At 45.5% G+C, this 23,108-nt stretch overlaps 1 protein-coding gene across 2 annotated transcripts in view; it reads left to right on the forward strand.

Annotated features, from left to right (window-relative positions):
* Positions 1–911: 911 nt before the first annotated feature.
* mxd1 (MAX dimerization protein 1) overlaps positions 912–23,108 on the forward strand; it is a 31,762-nt gene continuing 9,565 nt past the window's right edge. For both annotated transcript variants that reach the window (XM_041209693.1, XM_041209694.1), the window contains exons 1-3: positions 912–1,154; positions 4,210–4,303; positions 9,147–9,176. In XM_041209693.1, the coding sequence (XP_041065627.1) occupies positions 1,088–1,154; positions 4,210–4,303; positions 9,147–9,176 (191 nt within the window). In that variant the 5' untranslated portion in view covers positions 912–1,087. The remainder of the gene's footprint in view (positions 1,155–4,209; positions 4,304–9,146; positions 9,177–23,108) is intronic.

The following is a 23,108-nucleotide window of genomic DNA, read 5'->3' on the forward strand; positions in this document are numbered from 1 at the left end:
ACTCCCTAACAGCACTGTGGGTGTACCTACACCACATGGACTGCAGCGGCTCAAGAAAACAGCTCACCACCACCTTCTCAAGGGCAACTAGGGATGGGCAATAAAGCCCACATCCCCTGAATGGATTTTAAAAAACACACAAAGGGTGGTGGGAGTTTGGAATTATCGCCCACAAACAGCAATTGATGCTGGAGAGCGATTTTCATTTGCCTCAGGCATTAAGAGCTATGGGGAAAAGTTAGCTGGATGGAATTAGATCGCAGGTCAACCGTGATCTGGTTGAATGGTGGAACAGGCTTGAAGGACTGAATGGCCTCTTCCTGTTCCTGTGGGTTACATTTTCTATGAAAGGGTGATGGAAGCAGATTCAATAAAAACTTTCAAAGGGGATTGGATAAATACTTTGAAGAGGACGTTTTGCAGGAGGATTGGGACAAATTGGATGGAGCCAGCAGAGGGAGTAATGAGCTGAATGGCCTCTTCTGTGCATTGACAGGAGTTCCCCAGCTCCCTGCGCATGCGTCATTACTGTCCTTTGGAGACACGGGAAACCGTTGGCTGCTGATTGGCCGAGATCTTGCATTACTTCACTGCGGCCGGCCAATCATAAACCCCCTTCGTGACGTCAGGCAGTTGTCCGTGCAGCCAAGCATGGATGCGCGGGGCGGACGGACAGCCTGCTTGGCCAACGGGCGACAGGGAGACGACGGAGTGTGGGGGCGGGGCGCGATCCGAATAGGCCAATGGGGAGCGGAGGCGGGACGAGCGCCCTGTTTTTAAACAGTCGGGCGGGTCAGGTGACGGGAGGAGTGATCGGCAGCGGCGGAGACCAATCGGGACGGAGCGAAGGCGGGCAGGCAGACGGGGCGGCCAATGGGCGGGCGCGGGGGCGGGGCAGGGGGCAGGTCAGGCCGAGTGGCAGCGACGGCGGTTTGTGTTTGTGATCGGGGTGAGAGAGAAAGAGAGAGGCAGCTCCGGGGACAGCGGCCGGAGAGTAGCCCAGGGAATCATTGTCCCCCTCTCTGTCCGGGCTTCACTCACACACTCTGTCCCCCCCGCCTTCGGTACCCGCACCTGCACCTGCACCATGCCCGGGGCTCAGCACATCGAGCTCCTCATCCAGGCCGCACAGTATCTGGAGCGAAGAGAGAGAGGTAAATATACCCGGGGAGGGGGGGTAAATATACCCGGGGAGGGGGGGTAAATATACCCGGGGAGGGGGGGTAAATATACCCGGGGAGGGGGGGTAAATATACCCGGGGAGGGGGGGTAAATATACCCGGGGAGGGGGGGTAAATATACCCGGGGAGGGGGGTAAATATACCCGGGGAGGGGGGTAAATATACCCGGGGAGGGGGGCTAAATATACCCGGGGAGGGGGGCTAAATATACCCGGGGAAGGGGGGGGGTTAAATATACCCGGGGAGGGGGGGGGGGGTTAAATATACCCGGGGAAGGGGGGGGGGTTAAAAATACCCGGGGAAGGGGGGGGGGGTTAAATATACCCGGGGAAGGGGGGGGGGTTAAATATACCCGGGGAAGGGGGGGGGTTAAATATACCCGGGGAAGGGGGGGGGTTAAATATACCCGGGGAAGGGGGGGGGGTAAATATACCCGGGGAGGGGGGGGTTAAATATACCGGGGAAGGGGGGGGGGTAAATATACCCGGGGAGGGAAGGGGGGGTAAATATACCCGGGGAGGGAAGGGGGGGTAAATATACCCGGGGAGGGAAGGGGGGGTAAATATACCCGGGGAGGGAAGGGGGGGTAAATATACCCGGGGAGGGAAGGGGGGGTAAATATACCCGGGGAGGGAAGGGGGGTAAATATACCCGGGGAGGGGGTAAATATACCCGGGGAAGGGCGGGGGTAAATATACCCGGGGAGGGGGGGGGTAAATATACCCGGGGAGGGGGGGGGGTAAATATACCCGGGGAGGGAGGGGGGTAAATATACCCGGGGAGGGAGGGGGGTAAATATACCCAGGGAAGGAGGGGGTAAATATACCCGGGGGGGGGTTAAATACACCTGGGGAGGGAGGGGGTAAATATACCTGGGGAGGGAGGGGGGTAAATATACCCGAGAGGGGTAAATATACCGGGGGAGGGAGGGGGTAAATATACCCGGGGGGGTAAATATACCCGGGGAGGGGAAGGGGTGGTGGTAAATATACCCGGGGAGGGGAGGGGAGAGGGGGGGTGGTGAATATACCCGGGGAGGGTAAATATATCCGGGGAGGGAGGGGTGTAAATATATCCGGGGGGGGCAAATATACCCGGGGAGGGGGGGTAATTATACCCGGAGGGGGGAGTGGGGGGTAAATATACCCGGGGGGGGGGGGGGGGACTAAATATACCCGGGGAGGGAGGGAGGTGAATATACCCGGGGAGGGAGGGGGTACATATACCCAGGGGGTAAATGTACATGGGGGGGGCAAATATACCCGGGGAGGGGAGGGGGAGGGTAAATATACCCAGGGAGGGGAGGGGGGGGTTAAATATACCCGGGGAGGGGAGGGGGGTGTAAATATACCTGGAGAGGGGGTGGGGTAAATATACCTGGGGGGGGGGGGGCGTGGTAAATGTGCCCGGAAGGGGAGGGAAGAGGGGTGATAAATGTGCCGAGAGGGGAGAGGGTGGGGATACATGTACCTGCTGCGGGGGGTAAATGTGCCGGGGGGGGGGGGGGGGAGGTGGTAAATGTGCCCGAGAGGGGAGGGGGTGGGGATACACGTGCCCAGGAGGGGAGGGGTGTGTCTAAATACACACAGTGGCTACATATGCCCGAGGAGGGGGTGGTGGGGTTAGATATACCCAGTGGAAGGAGGGTGTCTAAATACGCCGGGGGAGGGGTGCCTAAATACGGCTGGTGGCTATGTATGCTTGGGGAGGAGGGGGTGGAAGGGAGGTCGATATGCCTGGGGATGGGGGTTAAACAATCCCGGGGATGGGGGGAGGAAAATACGACGGAGGATTGGTGGGGGGGGTAATTACACTTGGGGATTGAGGGGGGTAAATACGCCTGGGGATTGAGGGGGGTAAATACGCCCTGGGATTGAGAGGGGGTAAATACACTGGGGACCGCAAGGGTAACTATGCCCGGGGATGGGGGGCTTAGATATGCCCAGGGAGGAGGATACTAAATACATTTGGGGAGATGAGATAAAGATGCCTGGAGAGAGGGAGGCAGAGTGAGAGGTGAAGAGGTAAATATAACCCAGAGAGAGAGGGAGAGAGAAATAAATATGACCTGGGGTGGGGGTGAGGAGAGAGATAAATATAAATTTAAATTTAACCTGGGTAAAGGGAGAGAGATAAATATAACCTGGGTAGGGAGAGAGGTAAATATACCCTGGGTAGATAGAGAGAGAGGTAAATATACCCTGGGTAGATAGAGAGAGAGGTAAATATAACCTGGGTAGAGAGAGAGAGAGAGGTAAATATAACTGGGTAGAAAGACAGGGAGGTAAATATAACCTGGGTAGAGAGAGAGATAGGTAAATATAACCTGGGTAGAGAGAGAGATAGGTAAATATAACCTGGGTAGAGAGAGAGATAGGTAAATATAACCTGGGTAGAGAGAGAGGTAAATATAACCTGGGTAGAGAGAGAGGTAAATATAACCTGGGTAGAGAGAGAGAGAGGTAAATATAACCTGGGTAGAGAGAGAGAGAGGTAAATATAACCTGGGTAGAGAGAGAGATAGGTAAATATAACCTGGGTAGAGAGAGAGATAGGTAAATATAACCTGGGTAGAGAGAGAGAGAGAGAGGTAAATATAACCTGGGTAGAGAGAGAGGTAAATATAACCTGGGTAGAGAGACAGAGAGGTAAATATAACCTGGGTAGAGAGACAGAGAGGTAAATATAACCTGGGTAGAGAGAGAAAAATGTAACATCGGGAAGAGAGAAGGGGTGTAAATATAACCCGCCATGGGGAGAGAGAGAGGTAAATATGACCTGGGGGGGAGAAGAGAAGGTGGTGGTAAATATAACCTGGGCAGCTAACAGCCCGGGGGAGAAGGTGTGGGAAGGTGCTCAGCAATCCGGAGCAGCTTGTGTGTGGAGTAAACAATTCCAGGGATGCATGGCTTTGTAATCCCTGCAGCGGGGAGGTGGTAAATAATCCTGAGCGGCATGGGTTGATGAGGTCTCTGTGTTCACTCACACTGATGGTCTCTCTGTCTGTCTCTATTTCCCCGACCCCCAGAGGCTGAGCATGGTTATGCATCCCTGCCCCCCCACCGGAGCGAGGAGACCGGTAGCAAAAGGAAAAAGAAAAGCAAGAAGAGAGCGGGGAGCAGGTAAACGTGGCGGGGTGTGCACTGGGGTAATGTCCATCCTCTCTCTTCCCCCCCCATCACTTTGTCTCCCTCCAGGACCAATGACGAAACCCTCCTCCCTCCTGAATCCCAGACTAACCCACCCTGAAACTCTCTTCAGCAACCCACCTGCCCCTACCCTTACCCTCCTAGGTTACCAGATTACCCCCATTCCCTCAGACTCCATAATACCTCGCCTCTGTGTCTCTCCCCCACCCACTTGTCCCCAACATCCCATGATAACCTGACCTCAGAAACTCCTCAAGGATCCACAATATCATCCCGATTTTTAAAAGAAATGTAATTCTTCTTTCCCCCCCCCCCCCCCCCCCCCACCCACCTCCCCCCCCCCCCCCATCCCCCCACCCCACTACTACCACCACCACCAGTATCGTGGGATTCACATCCTCCTCTCACACTGTTGTGAGGATTAAATTGTCTCACTGTCCTGCAGAATCAGGCTGATTTAATAACAAGGCTGTCACTCTGGGGTTAACTCGATGTTGAGCTCGTTGTATAGCAAGATGCTTGAGTTGGACCCAGTTTGGCCCTGCCACTGTTTAGGGATTAAATTTGTAGTTTATTTATCCTTCTCCCCAGTGCTGGGCCAGAGGGTGATCCTGGACTGGGCATTGGGGTGAGGAATTACCCTTCAGACTGATATTGGCATCAGTGTGTTTAAAAGCAAGATAAATGTAAAGAATATGTATATGGATGAGGAATTGAGCAAAATGTTAGATTTTAGGAAACTGGTATGTTTAAAAATTACATCTTCGTTACTTTGTTTGATCTTTATGCAGCTCTTGCGTTTTTTAACATTTAAATTGAACTCCATTCATTCACTTTCTCTTCATGTTGTCGGCGTGCTTATTGCAGTTTAGATTCAATATGATACTGATATGATCTGAGGCCCTGAGCCCTTTCCAAGATAAAACTGACTTTTTACTTTCCTTGCTCTTTGATCTATGGGAACCTGCCAATCTTAAAAAGAGAAAAAAGCTGAATTAACATTCACTCCTGTCTTTGAAAGGACCAATTTTGAATATGAATGGATTTAGTCTGCCACTATTTACATGTTCACAACTTCATTTTTATTGCACGAAACACCATACTAGTAATCTGACTGGTTTGGCATTTAAATGGCTCTTTCACTTCCGGTTGCCTGATTTAAAAAAACAAGTACTGGGCATGACAGCAACCCAGTTTACTGTTGCCAAACTTCGATTGTAGATTGAAGGATGAGTCATGAATTGAATGGTAGGATTTGTTATTTTTGAGTGTATGTTCAGAGCTTAGATTCATTTCGACTTTATGTTTAAGGGGTAAAGCACTTAATGCACTTCAGTCCACTTCTGATCTACAGGCACCCGGTGCGGAGGGGGGCCGGGAAGGAGGAGGACCTCCTCGTGAACCTGCTCCTGGGCCTGGCCAAGTTAGCCATTAACAGGTCCAGGCAGCGGGTAATCGAGAGTGTTGTCCCACCTGACTGTTTGCCTCTCTTCCGCGGCTATGTTCACGTCTGGGTGTCCCTGGAGAGGGAGCACGCGGTGTCTGCCGGCACCGTCGAAGTGGGCACTGCGGGGGCTGGAGTGCTTTATCGACCCTCTTAATCACATTTTGATTTAATGTTTGTAAGTTTTCTTTAAACTTTGTCTTTGGTTTTACAGCTAATCTAACTTAGGGACTATGTTTACTTTATCCCTCATTTTGTTAATTTAGTTTAATTGTTTGACTCTGAAAGAGTTAAGGGGTAAAGCAAAGTTTTCTTTTTAAGACTGTAATGAAATTTGCCTCTTCTGTTTTTCACTCAATCTGTGAACAGACTCTGGGAGCAAATATGATTCTCCACAACTCCCTCTTTGAGGAAAGATCAGCTGTTGATTCTGGAGCATCACTTGCGTTGGGAGGGACACAATGGGAGAGACCTTTGTTTCCCTCCTTGTGAGAAAACTCGAACTCATTCATAAGCAGGGCTGACGTTCGGAACTTCGGAGGAGGGAAGCCCATGAAGGGGCGAAGGTGTGTGAGGAACAGTCCATGGCAACCAACTGGAGACATGTGTATCTTCAAGTGTATTTCAGTTGTGGAACTGTCCGTTGGCACCTTCACAAGTGAAAATCACCTCACCTTTTTGAGACAAGTAATAATTGCCTCAGCTGCTGCAAGTCCCAACCCACTCGTTCCATCTTTGGTTTTAGTTTGACCGCACTTGTTGCCAACCAGTTGAATTGGCCTGTTGTCTGAGCCTCCGCATCTTTTAATGCTCTCTGTCCCCATTTGAGTCTTGCTGCCACTTTTTTGCATGCATGCACGCACATTTGCTTTGTCTCAATAAAACTGTTTGCCTTAATGCTGAGGCTGTAGAATTTGTAAAACTGGATGGGCCTGTGAGTTGTGAAGAGCATGCAAAGTGGCTTCAGGGGGATTTAGACAGGTGAAGTGAGTGGGCAGGGACTTGGCGGATTGAATACAATGTGGAAAAATGTGAAGTTATCCACTTTGGTAGGAAAACCAGAAATGCAGAGTATTTCTTAAATGCCGAGAGATTGATGTCCAAAGGGATCTGGGTGTTCTTGTTGATGAGTCACTGAAAGCTGACATGCAGGCGCAGTGGGCAATTTGGAAGGCTAATGGTATGTTGGCATTTATTGTAAGAGGATTTGAGTGCAGGAGTAAGGAAATCTGCTGCAATTGTATACTGCCTTTGTGAGACTACACCTCGAATATTGTGTACAGTTTTGGTCCCCTTACATGAGGAAGGATATACTTGCAATAGAGGGAGTGCAACAAGGGTTCAGCGGACTGTTTCCTGGGATGGCAAGATTGTCCTATCAGGAAAGATTGAGGAGATTGGGCCTGCATTCTCCAGAGTTTTGAAGAATGAGAGGTGACCTCGTTGAAGTGTATCGAATTCTTAGGGCACAACAGGGTGGGTGCAGGAAGAATGTTTTCCTTGGCTGAATGGGGGGGACGGGGTGGAGTCTAGAACCAGGGAACACAGTCTCAGAATAAGAGGTTGGCCATTTAGGACTAAGATGGGGAGGAATTTCTTCACTCAGAGGGTGGTGAACCTTTGGAATTCTCTAGCCCAGAGAGCTGTGGAGGCTCAGTCATTGAGCATGTTCAAGACAGAAATCGATAGATTTCTAGATTTAAAAGATATTAAGGGATATAGGGATAGTGCAGGAAAATAGCGTTGAGGTAGTAGATCAATGACGGAGCAGGTTGGCTGATTGTCCGCCTGCTGCTCCTATTTCCTACGACTCTATGTTTAGCTGATTGTGAGGGGATATACTGACTTTTTTTAAGTTCCTCATCAGGCAGGAGGGTTGGTTTATTTTGATGGCCTTGGTAACTCATCAACCAAGCAAATGGTTCAACATAGGAATACAATAAATAGCAGCAGGAGTAGGTCATTTGGCCCCGTGGCCTGCTCCTCCATTCAATACGATCGTGCCTGATCTGATTGTGGCCTCAACTCCACTTTCCTGCCTGCTCCCTGTAACCTCTGACTCCCGTATGGATCAAATATCTATCCAGCTCAGCCTTAAGTATATTCAGTGACCCAGCCTGCACTGCTCTCTAGGGAGGAGAGTTCCACAGGCTAACGACCCTTAGAGAAAAAAATTCTTGGTCTTAATTGGGAGACCCCTAATTTTTAAACTGTGTCCCCTAGTTCTAGACTCTCCAACTAGAGGAAACCCCAGTCAAGTCCCCTCAGGAATTTTATATTTCAATAAAATCACCTCTTGTGGTAGAAGCAGAGTCTTTGAATACTTTTAAGGCAGAGGTGGATAGGTTCCTGGTAAGCAAGGGGGTGATAGGTTATCGGGGGTAGGTGCAATGCAGATTTCAGGTTACTAGCAGATCAGCCATGATCTTATTAAGTGGTGGAGCAGGTTCTTGGGGCTGAATGGCCTACTCCTCCTTGTTCATATGTTCATTCTTCTAAACTCCAGTGGGTATAAGCCCAACCTGCTCATAACCTTTCCTTGTAAGATAACCCCTTTATCCCAGAATCAGTTGAGTGAATCTTCTCTGAACTGCCTCTAATGCAATTATGTCCTTGCTTAAGTAAGGAGACCAAAACTGTACAGCACTCCAGATGCAGTTCAGATTTAGTGGCTGGGTTCTGCACATTGTAGGATAAGTTTAAATGATTGTTTTTACACTGGTATGGTTTGCTGGCATATAGTGAATGTACATTAAAGGTTTATTGCCAGCAAATTGATGGGGTGACTATATAAAACATCCAAATGTTTAAGGAACTGTTTGTTTTGCAACTGGAAGGGAAGGAGTGTTAAAATGCAACTGATTCCTTTGCTATTTAAAGTTGATTTTAAACCAGTTTCCTCTCACTCCCATGGAGAAGGCAGCATTCCCTGGCATCACAGGCAAATTCCTCACACATGAAAAGAAGTGTGTTAAATGCTGAAACTCAAGCATTGAGCAACCAGATATCAGAGCTTAACTATAACCTGTGAACCACAAAATAGCTTCTGGTCGTGACTTCAAAGCAGCAAATTTCAGCTTGAAGTGGGTCCTGTGATTTGTGGTATAATGTTTTGCAGACATTTTGTCATTAGTATCGTGTAGCGTTTTGTTTAGTGAATCCAATTCTAATGTGAGGACATCAGTTTTCACCCACAAAATTTCAAATTCTTGGATTTTATTCAGGACAAATGGTACTTTGTTCTAATAGTGATGCAAGGGTAAAAGAAAAGAGAGCATCTTTAAACCTGTATGTTTTGTAGTAGCCTATTTTAAAGTGTAGTCGATCACAGGCTGAATGGATTATAATCCCTGTCTTAATTCTTTTTCCCAGGTCAACACACAATGAAATGGAAAAAAACAGGTAGGCTGATTGAAGGCTATTTGGGATGAGTCGGAATGTTAATGTGTAACTGCGTTGTTAGTTTAATACTCTATAATATACATTTTCACACTGACCTCCTGATCATCGACTGGAGATTAGTTCTTGATGAATGTGTGCTTCAACAGCTTAATTATGTGTCATTTTCAGCAGTTATATTGTAAACTGCCTGTATATAATCGTTTCCAGTGGTTATACTATAAACTGCCTGTATAACACACTTTCCAACAGGTATACTGTAAACTGCCTGTTTAACATCCTTTCCAGCAGTTATACTGTAAACTGCCTGTATAGCAATGAACCCCCCGAAAGTTTTAAAAAAACAAGTTTAATATTGGATTTCAGATGACTGTCAAAGTTCTTTTTCTGGCTAGTGTCAAAATAGCCTTGCAGATTCTCTCAAGAAAATCTACTTCACCATTCAGATAAAAATAAGCAAGACTTGCATTAATATGGAGCCATTCGTGACGTCAGCACATCCAACCACTTTACAGCCAATGAAGTGCTTTTTGAAATGTAGTCACTGTTGTACTGTGGGAAGCAAATTTGCACACAGCAAGCTCCCACAGACAGCAATGTGATAATGAACAGTTAATTTGTTTTAATGATGGTGTTTGAGGGATAAATATTGGTGAGGACACCCTACTCTTCTTTAGAATTGTACAGTGGGTTCTTTTACATTGCATGTCACTGTAATCGGTTAAAATTATAATTCTGTCCTGGCCTGATATCAGAATAGCACTCGTTAATGTACTTGACAATAGGTGGTTAATTATTTATTGAGGAAGCATATCTAAACCGAAAATGTCAGGTATGTGTAACATAGGGATTATTGGAACGTCCATCTGGTTCGCCTTATACCATCACGGTAACCCCAAATCAAATTGCTGCAAATGTGCAGTTCAGGCAGTGTACTCTGTACTCAGTTTCTCCCAGCACAGGTACTGCCTGACCTGCTGAGTATTTCCAATATTGTCTGTTTTATTGCCGGTAATAGAGTTCTGGCTAATCGTAGTAAGCAATCTCTGTCATTTGCTTCAGATTCAAAAAAATAATAAATTAGGTGTTTGACCCAAAAGCAACACTAGTTGCGATCCTACGCTGGTGTGATTTATGCATGTTACACATGTTATTAATGCAAGTCACATCAAGTCTTCTGTTTTGCAGCTCACCATTTCCACACCTCAGAATGATTAATCCATTACTTTGGGACACAATGCTGGTAGTGTTGTGTCTTAGGTACGCACGAGTTGTGGGAACTGTGGGCTGTGTACTTTATTAAAAAACTCTTTGCAGTAGCAGATGCTACTGATGCTGATCAAGAGTGATGGAACTGTATCATTAAGAGCATTGGGTGACACACCACCAAAACCTTGCCCCACAGTTTGCTGGAGCAGAATATCTCAAGGGTTTTCCCTGAATTAGATAATTTCCCCCTCATCTTTCAACTGGGATAAATGTTTGTGCCGTGATTTGCTCGATGTAGGGAGGGGACGCCACAGTTTCAATTGTTCTCTTTCAGGATTCATTGGTGTTGCATGAACAATGATGTGGTCGTAGCACTGTCGAGTACCATCCTGAACTTTTGGCGGGAAGTTTAATGTGCAAATCCAGCCATTTCTTAAAAATAGTGTTGAGTTGGAGGGGGGTGGGGTGGCGTGGCGTGAGTGAGTCTTTTCACCGGACTAACAGCAAGTGGTTCAACAGCTTGTGGCAACTTGCAAAAAGCGGGGTATCACTTATGTAGTTGGGCAATGTATGCATTAATAATGGGGAATGCAATAACTGGCTGTTATTCTGAGCCATTGATTGCTCCATAACAGAAATGGGGCATATTTTTTCCATGATAAATGGTTGTATTGATGTCCAGATATTGATGTTGTCAATGATTGTTGTAAAATGGTATAAACTCAACCCTGTGGAATGCAGCAATAAGGTTTGAGCTGTGAGAGGAAGCGAGCGCCTGGTGCAGCATGAATGTGCCATTTCATCCACTAATGCCACATTCCTAAACAGCAGAAGCCTAAATCCCATTTTAGATGTGAATTTCTATCTATCCAGCATGTAAAAACCATCTGTCGCTGCAGTAAAGCATCAGATAAGTTTGTGGTTAATGTGCTCTTTCCTGTGGTATTAAGCTATACAGAGCCATTGCAGGGCTATGTACTGCTTTGTTCATTCTTTCCACCGTACCCCCCACCCCACCCCACCCCCTGCCAACCCTGCCTGATGTAGAATGACTACTCCTTATCACTATTCACTTGACTGCTCCTGGAAAGTGTCCGTTCTTGGCAGGCTGTGATGCCCAATGTAACAGTGTTGAATAGATGACACCCAATGTTCAGGTTTTCAAATGTAGGGTTACTTGTGGAAGCTACTGCATCCTACCAAATCTTTAACAAAAAAGGGGATGAAATTGTGCCTTTTTTAAATTAAGACTGCGGGCAGAGCACTGATTGCTTCTTGGGATACAGGGGTTAATATTGAAAGATCAGGACATTTCTGGAAGCATTCCTACACACTAGAGAATTTCTATAGGTAGCCTTTCCAAACTCTCCCCTGTATTGAACCTACGCACTCTCCAATATGCTACACACCACCTACGTTCCAAGATGGTCAGATGGACACACTGCTTCTTGTATCATACTCCCGCTGGTTGTGGTTAATTGCCAAGAAAAGCACAGTAGAAAGTTCCCACGTTGGATGATCACTCCTTTGTTTGTCTCTGTTCTGGACCCCCTCATAGACACATGAGTGAAATGAGTAATCCAGTGATGGAAGGGATTGATGCTGCATCCACCCACATCTATTCGTTGGATTATTTCCTCACTGCACTGCTTTCTCCTAACCATTTTTATATGTGGGTTTTGACTGAAGCCTTTAACTGGTCTTCAAGCTCCCTTCAGAGCAGAACTCGGCCTGGGCTGCTTGCCTCACCATCCCAAGTATTACAAGCCGACAAAAGTATCCCTTTCATCAGAAATATTGAGCATGCGGCTATTTTGAAATAGCTGATTTGTTTGTGCGCAATTTGCTTAGAAATACCTGCAAGAGAAAGAGCTTGGGCCAAGTATTCAATCAGATGCTGTGTATGTGTACAGCTGCTGACTCTAAACATGTACCTAGCTCTACAGATGGTTTGAGATCACTGATTTGCAATAAGCTGCGGGTACCTGATCACTCCGTCTCACACCACTGCTGTGTTTTCGTAGACCTCGAGCTGTCTTCTACACTTGCCCCAAATTGAATTGCTCTGTAACCCCTTTCTTATCTCTGTGGTGCTGCCCACAGGAGGAAGGGAGCATCTCAGTTGGACAGTTGTTTTAAAACATGTTGTTGCCTAAACATCACATTCCTAATGCTTGGTACCTGGTGTTCTCAACGCTTCTGGTTTCCTTTGGAGAATGCAAAGCAAAACAGGGAGGAGGCCAAACAAGTGTTAATTCCTCCCAAGGTAACATGAGTTGATTGGGATTTCTTAAGTGAAAAATGAAGCCCAAAATCTTCCGTCTGCAAACACAGCAGTCAGTCAGTTAAGGCACCATTTTAGGTTGGGTTTTGAACCTGCCATTACTGCAGCAAGTGCTGTGTGTGAATCTAGCACTGCCCTGGTTAAACACTGTTACATTGGGAAGTAGTGCACATTAAGCAATGTACATTGCAGCACATACATATCCGCTGGATTGTCCAGTATTTCACTTGCTGCCTGGTTGTATACTTCTTTGAGATCGTACTGCATGCAGTTTTAATCTACCACAGCATCTTCAGCCCTTTTCAGTTCCCAATCAACTGCAGAAGTGAAGTGAAAGCTTTGAACCAGCTTGATGTGCATCATTTGATTAAGGGGGATTATTGTTTAACTCTTCAGATTCGTACAAATGCTAGTATATCTCATACAAGCATACAAACAAATTGGGATCAGGAGTATACTACTCAGTCCCTCGTGCCTGCTCTGCCATTCAATAAAATCATGGCTGATCTGAATGTAACCTCAATCCCACATTCCTACCTACCCCTGATAACCTTTCACCCCTTGCATGCGAAGAATCTATCTGGCTCTGCCTTAAAAATGTTCAAAGCCTCTGTCTCAACTGCTTTTTGAGGAAGAGTTCCAAAGACTCACAACCCTCTGAGGGGAAAATAAATTCTCCTTATCTCTGTCCTAAATGGACGACCCCTTTATTTTTAAACAGTGACACCTCATTCTTGATTCTCCCACAAGAGGAAACAGCCTTGCCAAGTCCACTCCTTAGGATTTTATATGTTTCAATCAAGTAAGCGCTTTCTCTTCTAAACCCCAGTGGATACAAGCTTAGCCTGTCCAACCTTTCCTCATAAGAGAGCCCTCCCAATCCAGGTAATAGTCTAGTAAACATTCTCTGAACTGCATCCATTTACATCCATCGTTAAATAAGGACACCAATACTATATACAGTACTGCAGATGTGTCTCACCAATGCCCTGTATAAATGAACCATAATCTCCCTACTTTTGTTTTCAACTGCCCTTGCAATAAACAATAACATTCTATTAGCTTTCCTAATTACCTGCTGTGCCTGCGTACACGTGCACTGGGACACCTAGATCTCTCTGCATCTCCGAGCTCTGCAATCTCTCATCATTTAGATAATGAGCTTCTTTTTTATTCTTCCTGCCGAAATGGACAATTTCACATTGGCCCATATTATACTCCACTTTGCCCACTCACTTAACCTATCTATAATCCCTATGTAGCCTCCTTAGACCCTCCATGTGGCTTTTAACTCCCTATAGCATAGTTGCTGTGTGATAGCTTCATGGGACAGCATAAGAAGATAAGAATTGGGAGATGAACAGGCCAAGATCCACCTGCTTCACCTTTACCATCCTGATACTTACATGATGCAGTCATAATCCCTGGGATGACGGGATTGTTTTATGGAGAGATTGAGGAAACTTGGCCTTTATTTTGTAGAGTTTTGAAGAATGAGCAGTGATCTCATTGAAACTTACAAAATTCTTACAAGGCTTGACAGGGTAGATATGGCTAGGATGTTGCCTCTTGCTGTTGGGGGTGGGGAGGGGCCTAGAACCAGGGGACACAATCTCAGAATAAGGAGCAGGCCATTTAAGACTAAGATGAGGAATAATTTCTTCACTCAGAGGGTGGTGAATCTTTGGAATTCTGTATCCCTGAGGGCTGTGGAGGCTCAGTCATTGAGCATGTTCAAGATCGAGTCCTGGATACTACTGAATAATATCAAAGGATATGGCGATAGTGGAAAAAGTGACATAATGGTAGATGATCATCTATGATCAGTTTGAATGGTGGAGCAGGCTCGATGGGCTGAATGGGCTACTCCTGCTCTTATATCCTATGTCCTTTTCACAACGTACTCTCCTACTACCTTACTCCCTACCTTTGTATCATCAGCAAATTCATAGCTCTCGCTAACTATTATTGGTTTGAGATAGTCTGGGAGCAGGCGTCATATTTTAATGCAAAATACTGCAGGTGCTGGAAATCTGAAACAAAAACTGAAAATTCTGGAAATACCCAGCAGGTCAGGCAGCATCCATGGGGAGAGAAATCGAGTTAATGTTTCAAGTCGATGGCCTTTCTAAGTTTGTTTTCTGACAGTTGTCCTCGTGGGGGTGGGTTACCTGTCCCAGTTGGGGCCTATTTGTGCAAGATGGGGGAGAATCGCAATGGCACACATGTTGCTTAAGCCTACAGGGATCTGGTTCGCATACCATATTGAACATGGATAGAGTGGCGAGATTTGAAGTGATTAAAATGTACAGAATAACATTGACCAGGTCCTGACCAAAAGAGTACTTTGAAAATCAGAAGGACGCCATTTAGCCCCTCAAGCCTGTTCTGCCATTTAATGAGATGATGGCTGATCTCATTGTTATTTTATTTGAGTTTAAAACCCCTGTTGTTTTTCTGGTCTCTGTGGACTTGGGGCAGCTGCAGAGAGTTGCACACACTCTCTGCTAATGTGTCCCTAAATTGGCTGCACGGAGAATCTGCATTCCAATTTTCTATATATTTTGGGGATATTTTTCAATTGTGAGACGATGCTATAATGCTGACTGGCAATTGCCTTCGTTCATCTCAGTTGCAGTCTCGAAAACGTGTGAAGAATTGGGTCTCAGATTGTATGCTGTAGGTTTCTGAATGAGATAACATGGTGCTCCTGGTGGAAAGGTCCCTGTTGTGATGAAGGCGGTGTACTTTGCAGATCATGTGACAATGTCATAGATAGTCGGGTGTAGGAGTATTACAAACTTGCGAGGACAGCTGTATTAGAGCTGACAGCAAGCCTTAACACTTGCACTTTCAAAAATCAATCCTGGAAATTAGTATGTTCCAAATTTTGTTTGAACAAATTCTCTTCACTCCACGTGAGCAGCACTGTGTATTCCTGTTGTCAACTTGTGAAGTTTCATCAGGCTGCAGAGGTTATGAATGCAACATGCATTTTAGCTGGGAAGAGAGCTGACTTAGCATGGAATGATGAAGCTAGCATAGCACGAGAACAGTTCTCACATGGATGCAGTGGTGGCAAATGGCAAACTGTAAGGTTATAGAATGCGAGTGCCCTTTCTCCTCTTCCCTCTCCCCGCCATAGCCATTGGGAATGTATCATTCTGTTAATGTCCATTCGTTCTTCAATCACTAAAAATGGAGATGGCTGACGTTTTGGTATATGATTTCAACTCCAAGTGACTATCATCAAGGTCCAGCAATTATTGCTCAGGCACACTCCCATTTGGCTCAAAGAGCCATTGCATAATCTTTGGACGTACATGACGTGATAACTAGGTTAAAATGGCAATGGTGGTGTTCTTCTCTGCACCGAGCTCAAGCACATGCACACAAGCATTACTTGTTTTAGTTTCTTGCCCCTTTATTATAATGCCAGTATTCATACATCTGTTTCTGTTTGTTGTAAACAGCTCTGTTTCAGGCTGGAATGTACTCCACTGTTGTGAGCTCTTTGGTCTACGGCCTGTTGGATATGAATGTCACATCGTATCTCCTGCATGCGCTGGGTGCTGATGTTTAAGTGGAGTTGCCATTGCTAGCTCCATCCATTTCCACTGTTTTTAATGCTAGCCTAATTGATATTCAAGGACTGTTGGAGCGTTGGGTATATGGATAGAGAAGGAAACTGCTAATATGAGTGAGATTCAGGCGAGGCTGTGTATGATGGCTTTCATCAGGTTTCACAACACGGCGTGTATTTTTCCTTAACCCTTGCAAGCAGACACACTGTGTGGGGGCAGTGGTGGACATCATTCCATGGATGGATGGAGACATCTTATTCTGAGTCCCATTCATCCCGTTTTGAGTATTGTGCTATTTATTGGATGGTGACCATTTTGAAGCTGTAGTTGCCTGCCACTCCCATGCACCCACGTCGAGCAGGAATTTCTTATGAAGCAATCAGGAGCAAGGACATCATCAATATCAGCTGGTCAAATAAAGCTATGAAACTTCCCAACTTTATTATACTTGTGCCTAAATGCGCAAGTTGTGCTTTGGAAAGGGAATGGCCATGATCAAATCAAAACAGAAACTACTTCGCTTCCTGTACATTGGTCTATGAGTGGTTGAAAGGAATGAAGCTGAGAAATCAGTTTGGAAATAGAACTGCCCTCAATCGGTGCCCCGTTCTGAGACAGTTGAAAGGAATTTATCGACTTATTTTCTGTTGAAACCTTTTGTGGAGTGTTATGAATCTGCATTTTAATAACAGGTTATTTTGAGCATACAGGGATGAGGTGATGAAGGGCTCTGTGGACTTTTAGTATGTGGCCCGAGTTGATGCAAACGGCCCCAGCAACCCAGTCTGGGTGGACAAGGTAGCTGGTGAACAAAGTATTTTAAAATATAATTGCAGTGCCTCTGAGAATCATTTCTGGTCTCTCTTGTGGCTTACAATTGATATTTTTGGAAACGTTTGATGTGCAGCCTTTATGCAAGCTTTTGGTGTGATGGAAAGCATGTTCTAGGGCAGGCCAAAATTTGCTGAACCCTGAGTTAAACATTTTTTTATTCAAAAGGGGGTTTAGGTGGCAGATCTATATCCAAACTGATTTCCCAGCCTCCTCAAGATCCCTTTTTAACTCTCTCATCTCTGTACGTCATTGGCCATTAGTGCATCCAGGAACCTTCCATATCAGCGCTTCAGTTGAGGAAAAAGGTAGATCCAGGACCCCCCCCCCCCCCCAAATCACTGTCCATCGTCTCCCCAACCAGGTGTAGTTGACCGGACCCTTGATGGGGCGGAAGACATTAAATGACAAAAGAGTTTAGTGGGGCTGATTTGTGCAAAGAAAATGAAACAATGAAGGCGGAGAAATAGCGGACTGAAATGATCAAACTTAACATTGAGTCCAGAAGGCTGTAAAGTGCCCAATCGAAAGATGAGGTGCTGTTCCTTGAGCTTCATCGGAACACTGAAAGCAGGCCAAGGTTAGTGAGGTCAGCATGAGGGCAAGGTGGAGAATTAAAATGGCTGGCTGCCAGAAGCCTAGGGGCATGCAAAACTGAATGGAGGTGTTCTGCAAAGCAGTCACCCAGTCTGCATTTGGCCTCCCTGGTGTAGAGCAGATCACATTGTGAGCAGCGAATACAGTATACTAAAATGGATTTTGCTTTTGGGAGGGTATCCACGAGGCCTGCTTAAGGACACTGAACAACTAGCCCCTTGGCTTTTTGTCGGGGAGGACTTTGCAGTAAAGAGATTGAGGACCTCAAAGTAGCACTGACCCATATCACTAGTGCAGAGATTCACAGCTTCAAAATGTAGATATTTGTAAACCCAGACTTGAATATAAGAAATAGAAGTAGGCCATTTAGCTCCTTGAGCCAAATGGAGTCTTAACGTCCTGTTTACTGAGTAGTTATAGTGTTGGTGCAGTGCAATGAAATATAAGTAACCGGTGCATATTTAGTTTGCTCTTTTTGGTTTCTTCAGTCAGACTAAAGAGCACTTTGAACCTTGGTGCAAGGAAGCAGGCTAACATGTTTGTCAGCAGATTGGAAGAAGGTTTATTTTTATCATGAATAGGCAATAAATCAGACGCTTGCCAAATTCATTTCTGATATCTAGGAACGTGACTCCTTCCAGCAAGACTACTCGTAACTAACTGCATACTAAACCGAGTTAATGATCAAGTCCAACTTGCTGCTACAATGGAGCAGGCATAATGTCAACGTGTGTGTGTGCGCGTGTGTGTGTGGAGTATGACCTTGTCAGATCACTGTTTAATGCTGATGAGGCCAGTGATACAAGAACCTTTCTTGGTCTGTATGATTGTACTGAGCTCAGTGCATACATGTTCCCAAGTTGAGCAATGTTTGGCACTGCCAAAAGCATCAGTTTGTGACCAGGAGCATGTTGTTTAGGGAAGCATGACTCCCAGATTTGTACTTTGTGCATGCAGCTATCTGTGGTGACCCTGCACATGAGGTGGAAGTTGCTTCAGTACAGGTGGGACAAAGACTCCCGACAAGTAAAATCTCAATCAACTTCTCTCCTTGCTAGGTAATGCAGGGCTGCAGTTACTTCATATCCCAAACAGCAGGGCACTCATTTTAAATTTATCTTTAACATATATAAACCTGTTTCTCAATAAACGAAACCAGTTTGGGGAACTGTGTGGTTAAGGTATTGCGGCACTCAAAGTAACATCCTTAATTATCTGTGGTAGGCTGTGAAGTCATATTGGCTCATGAGGTTGGAGGGATGAACTGGAGTCTTGTTGAATTATCTTGGAGTTGGATGGAAACGTCATGTACCTGTTTTTAATCTTGTCATTATATTTGTTTTTTCCATTGTGGTTTGGTTAGTTATAGTGCAAATGGTACTTGGCCTATGGGGGAGTGGAGTGATGATCTTGAGGGACTTGGAAGCTTCTCTTTATATATTGACTATGGAATTAAAAACCATTTTTATTGTCTCAAAGACTTAAAGGTATGCAGGTACTTTTCGCATAAAATTATATGGAAGGCAAATTGCTGCAATCATGTTGAAGTACATGGTCACTAACTACATCTCGCAGAACAGTTAGTGGTGGCATAAAGATCGGATTAGATTAATCTAGTGCAGTTTTTGTTTTGATAAAGGGAGTTGGACCTTTCGATTTAAGTGAACTTGTGCCAATTAAGGAGTTGTGGCACACTAGCTAATTTGGGGTAATTCAGAGTGGTGAGGTCTGGTTGTTGGATACTGTTCATCTGACGTCTGCAATTATAATCTTATTGTCCCTTGAAAAGAAAGTGATGGCAAAGATTTAGAGTACTTTCTAAATCACCAGAAAGCAAAATATATATAATTATTTAGTTATGTTGCATACCCTGATGATGTTTCAGCATCTGTTTGGCTGATCTGGAGAAGGGAAGATTATATAAACCCTCGTTTATTTGCAGAAACCTTTGGAAGAGCCTTTGGCTGCAATATGTTTTGACTGGCATTAAAGCATGTGGCCATATCCCCAGAAGATTCCAGAGTTTTTTATGGTGACAGCAACTAAAAATGAGCACCCAGAGTAGGTGCTGTACAGCCATTGAAGTTCTTCAGTTTGTTCTGTTTTCTTTCAAAGACATATCAGAAGGGTTAAAATTATGCTTTTTCTGAAGTTGCAGTGCAGCTTGCATACGTGTCAACCTGGAACAGGCGCAAAATCTGACTAGCAGGTGACTCAAAAACAACTGTGGATCTAGGCATTGGAAAGCTTGTCACAATCTTCAACTTATTGGAAAGTAAAAGGTAAAGATGGGTGCTTAAGGAAAAAGGGGACCTTTCACCTGCACTTGTAAGAAAACAAGATTAGGCGCAACATTGGCCGAGATCTCTGGGTAAGTTACCTGGATCTTGAGACTAAGAAGTGCCTGAACAGAGTAAACCTGACAGCACTAAAATTAAAAGCTGAGTCGCTTCTTTGAACTGAGAATAGTGCATCAGGAGTGTGTGGTGATTCTCCTCTCGACCCCTCGCTTACTGGACATAAATAGCGTTTGTTTTGTCATGTGCATCCAATCAGTATGGCTTCAGCTCTCACAGTAAAGGACAACACACAGAATAACAGAGTGAGAATGGGCCAGGGTGTCTGCTGATGCAGTTTTTGGGTTTCACATGAGCCCTTCTGAAAACCCAGCCAAGGCTGCTACAGGAATTGTAACTTTCAGTTTCCTTTCTCGATGCTTGACGCTGAACACAACCTCGAGAATACCTCACGAGGTAGAATGTTGCCAAACAGGATCTTTAAAGAATATTTCTATGTCTGGGGAATTTAAGCTGCAGCACAGCTCATTTTCTTCATTCGAAAGGACTGAACTTGGTTGTAATCGCTCCCTGTACAGTGCCACGCTTTTCGTTGCTGGAGAAATTAAACTTTGATTTAACTCTATATATTTTGAGCTAAACTGTGACTATGACCAGTTTTTCCCACTTTGAATATTGTTGGATTTATCCATCAAAATTTAAATTTTTACCCCACAAATGTTAAGCAACCCTTACTCACTATATCAGTGCTCCTGATTTTTAAGTCCTTATTTAAATATGAAGCAGGCCCAATTTGTATCACCTACTGCAGAACGGGGTCCAAGGTGGTTTTGCTTTCACTGTTTAAGACTTGTTCTGCAGAGGTGGCATGAGGTCCCGTGGGATGAAATGTCTCCTCCTGGTGGGGTGCTGCGGCACACAGCAAGCTCCTGTCCTTGGTGGTGGTGCTGCTGTTAGGAGGAGCCAAGTACGAGAAGCCATCGCTGCACAAGGGACAGTGAGTTCACTTGGATCTGTCTAATATTAGGCAGGTGAGGAGCAACATTGACAAAGACCAGCATGGAGTCAGTTACCAGAGGAGCAGAACTCCAGGCATGTGGGAGGAGGTAGCAGTTTTACTGACTTTAAAAATGTTTCATTTTGATTGGCGGATTGCTGCTGGAAACCTCCCCATCTCTCCCCTGCCAAAGTTTCCATTAATGGTGACTCGATTTAAGGGGCTCGGCTCCACTTAACTTGGTGAAGTTCTTTTTCTGCTTCCCCAGTGGCTGAGTGACTCTCATTGCACCATGATGTGTGATTCTGAGGCAATACAGACGAGCAGAGTCCAGCTCTCCAGCCCTGACCTGTTGATCCCAGTTTGCAAGGTGAGCAAGATAATTGATGATCTCAGTGCTGCAAACTTCAGGAGTGAGACAATCTGAGCAGGATCAGTGCTCCTGGCAGCTATCTGGTTATCTGTGCTGGGAAGTAACCATCGAAGTAAAACAAATTGCACTTCCATCTAATCACTGTTCCCTGCCCCCTCTTTCCAGATTTGTTAAGAGTATTTGATTGTTAGACAACTGGCACATAGGCATTTCAGGTAGGGGAGATGCTTTAATAGGTGCCACTGCCAGGTTTATGCCATTGAGAGATAAAAACAGAATAGCTGGAAACCCTCAGTTCTCTCTCTGTGGAGAGAAAAACAAAGTTAACATTTCGAGTCTGTATGACTCTTCCTCCGAGTGGTCATTCAGAGCTTCCATATGGAGGTTGACCAAGGCAGTGCTGCCTTCACACATGCTGCATGCAGCTGCTGTTGGGGATCCCCCTGTAGATGTGTTGCAATGATGCACGGGGATGTTTCACCAAACAGCTGCCCAAGATGTCGTCTTAAATGCATAATCCTGGTTGGCTGCACCCCCCCCTCCCCCCCCGCCTTAAAATCTCGGTTCAAACAGCAGTGTGTACATCTCATTGCATTGCAAAGTGTTAATTGACGTTATATGGAGTGAGACCCATGATGGATAGATGATTTGTCTGTTGGGTAACTGATGGAGTACTAACTGGTGCAGATATCTACACATCGTTAGGTGTAATAGAAAGCCTTTACATTTGCTTTTTCACTAAAAGACCTCTCTAGTTTTATCATTTTGTAACCTTGGTCCAGTGTGTCGGTGAGTAACTGAGTGAACCGGCCTGGGCTGAACATCTTCAAATTGGAATTCCATGCCAGGATCAAAGTTGGGTAACAAAATTGTATTCATAAAGCATCCTAAACGTCATAGTGTTCCAAGGCACTCCACGGGAGAGTTGCAGAACAAATTAAGACACTGAGCCGTATGATGCATTAGAGCAGATCACCACCAGTTTTGTGATAGAGATGGGGTTTAAGGAGTGTCTTAAAGGAGGAGAATGAGGTAGACAGCTGTAGGGAGGGAATTCCAGAGCTTGAGGCCTAGGCGGTTGAAAATAAGGCAAGGTGGTTAACTATAGCTCACGAGGGAACATAGGCATCTTTCTCAGTTAGAGAGCGACAAGTGGTTACACAGCTCAAGGGGCACCACACCACATTAAGCATGGACAAGATAAGGAGGCAGCTCTTCATGAATTACCACAGTCGGTACGAGGACTGAATCCAGGCCGTTGGTGTCGTCTTGCATCACTCTCTAACCAACCAAACCTCAATGACAGCTGAAGGCACAGCCGCCAATGGTGGAGCACTTAATACCTGGGGTGATGGCCACAGTTGTCTCTGGGGGTTGTGGTACTGGAGCAGCTTAGAAATAGGGAGGGACAAAACCATAGGAAGATTTGAAAATTAGGATGGGAACGTCAAAATCGAAGTGTTGCTTAACTCAGTGAGCACAGGGGTGACATGGGGATGAGTGTTGGTATAGGTTAGGACAGGGGTATGGTGATCTATTTACGGAGGGTAGAATGTGGGAGTGCTTTGGAATAGCCAAGTCTCAAGGTGACAGAGGAATGGATGACTTCAGCAGATGGGCTGTAGTAGGGAGTCTTAGTGATGGTGCAGATATTTTGTTGGAAGCTCATCAGGGAGGGGTGGGTAACAAGCAGTTCAACTTCGGAGAGGGGTGGAGGCGGTGGTGAGCAGGCAGAGTTCCTGGCGGCTCGCTAGACAATGGCT

The sequence above is a fragment of the Carcharodon carcharias genome, chromosome 17, assembly GCF_017639515.1.
Source record: "Carcharodon carcharias isolate sCarCar2 chromosome 17, sCarCar2.pri, whole genome shotgun sequence".
In the NCBI taxonomy this organism is placed as follows: Eukaryota; Metazoa; Chordata; class Chondrichthyes; order Lamniformes; family Lamnidae; genus Carcharodon; species Carcharodon carcharias.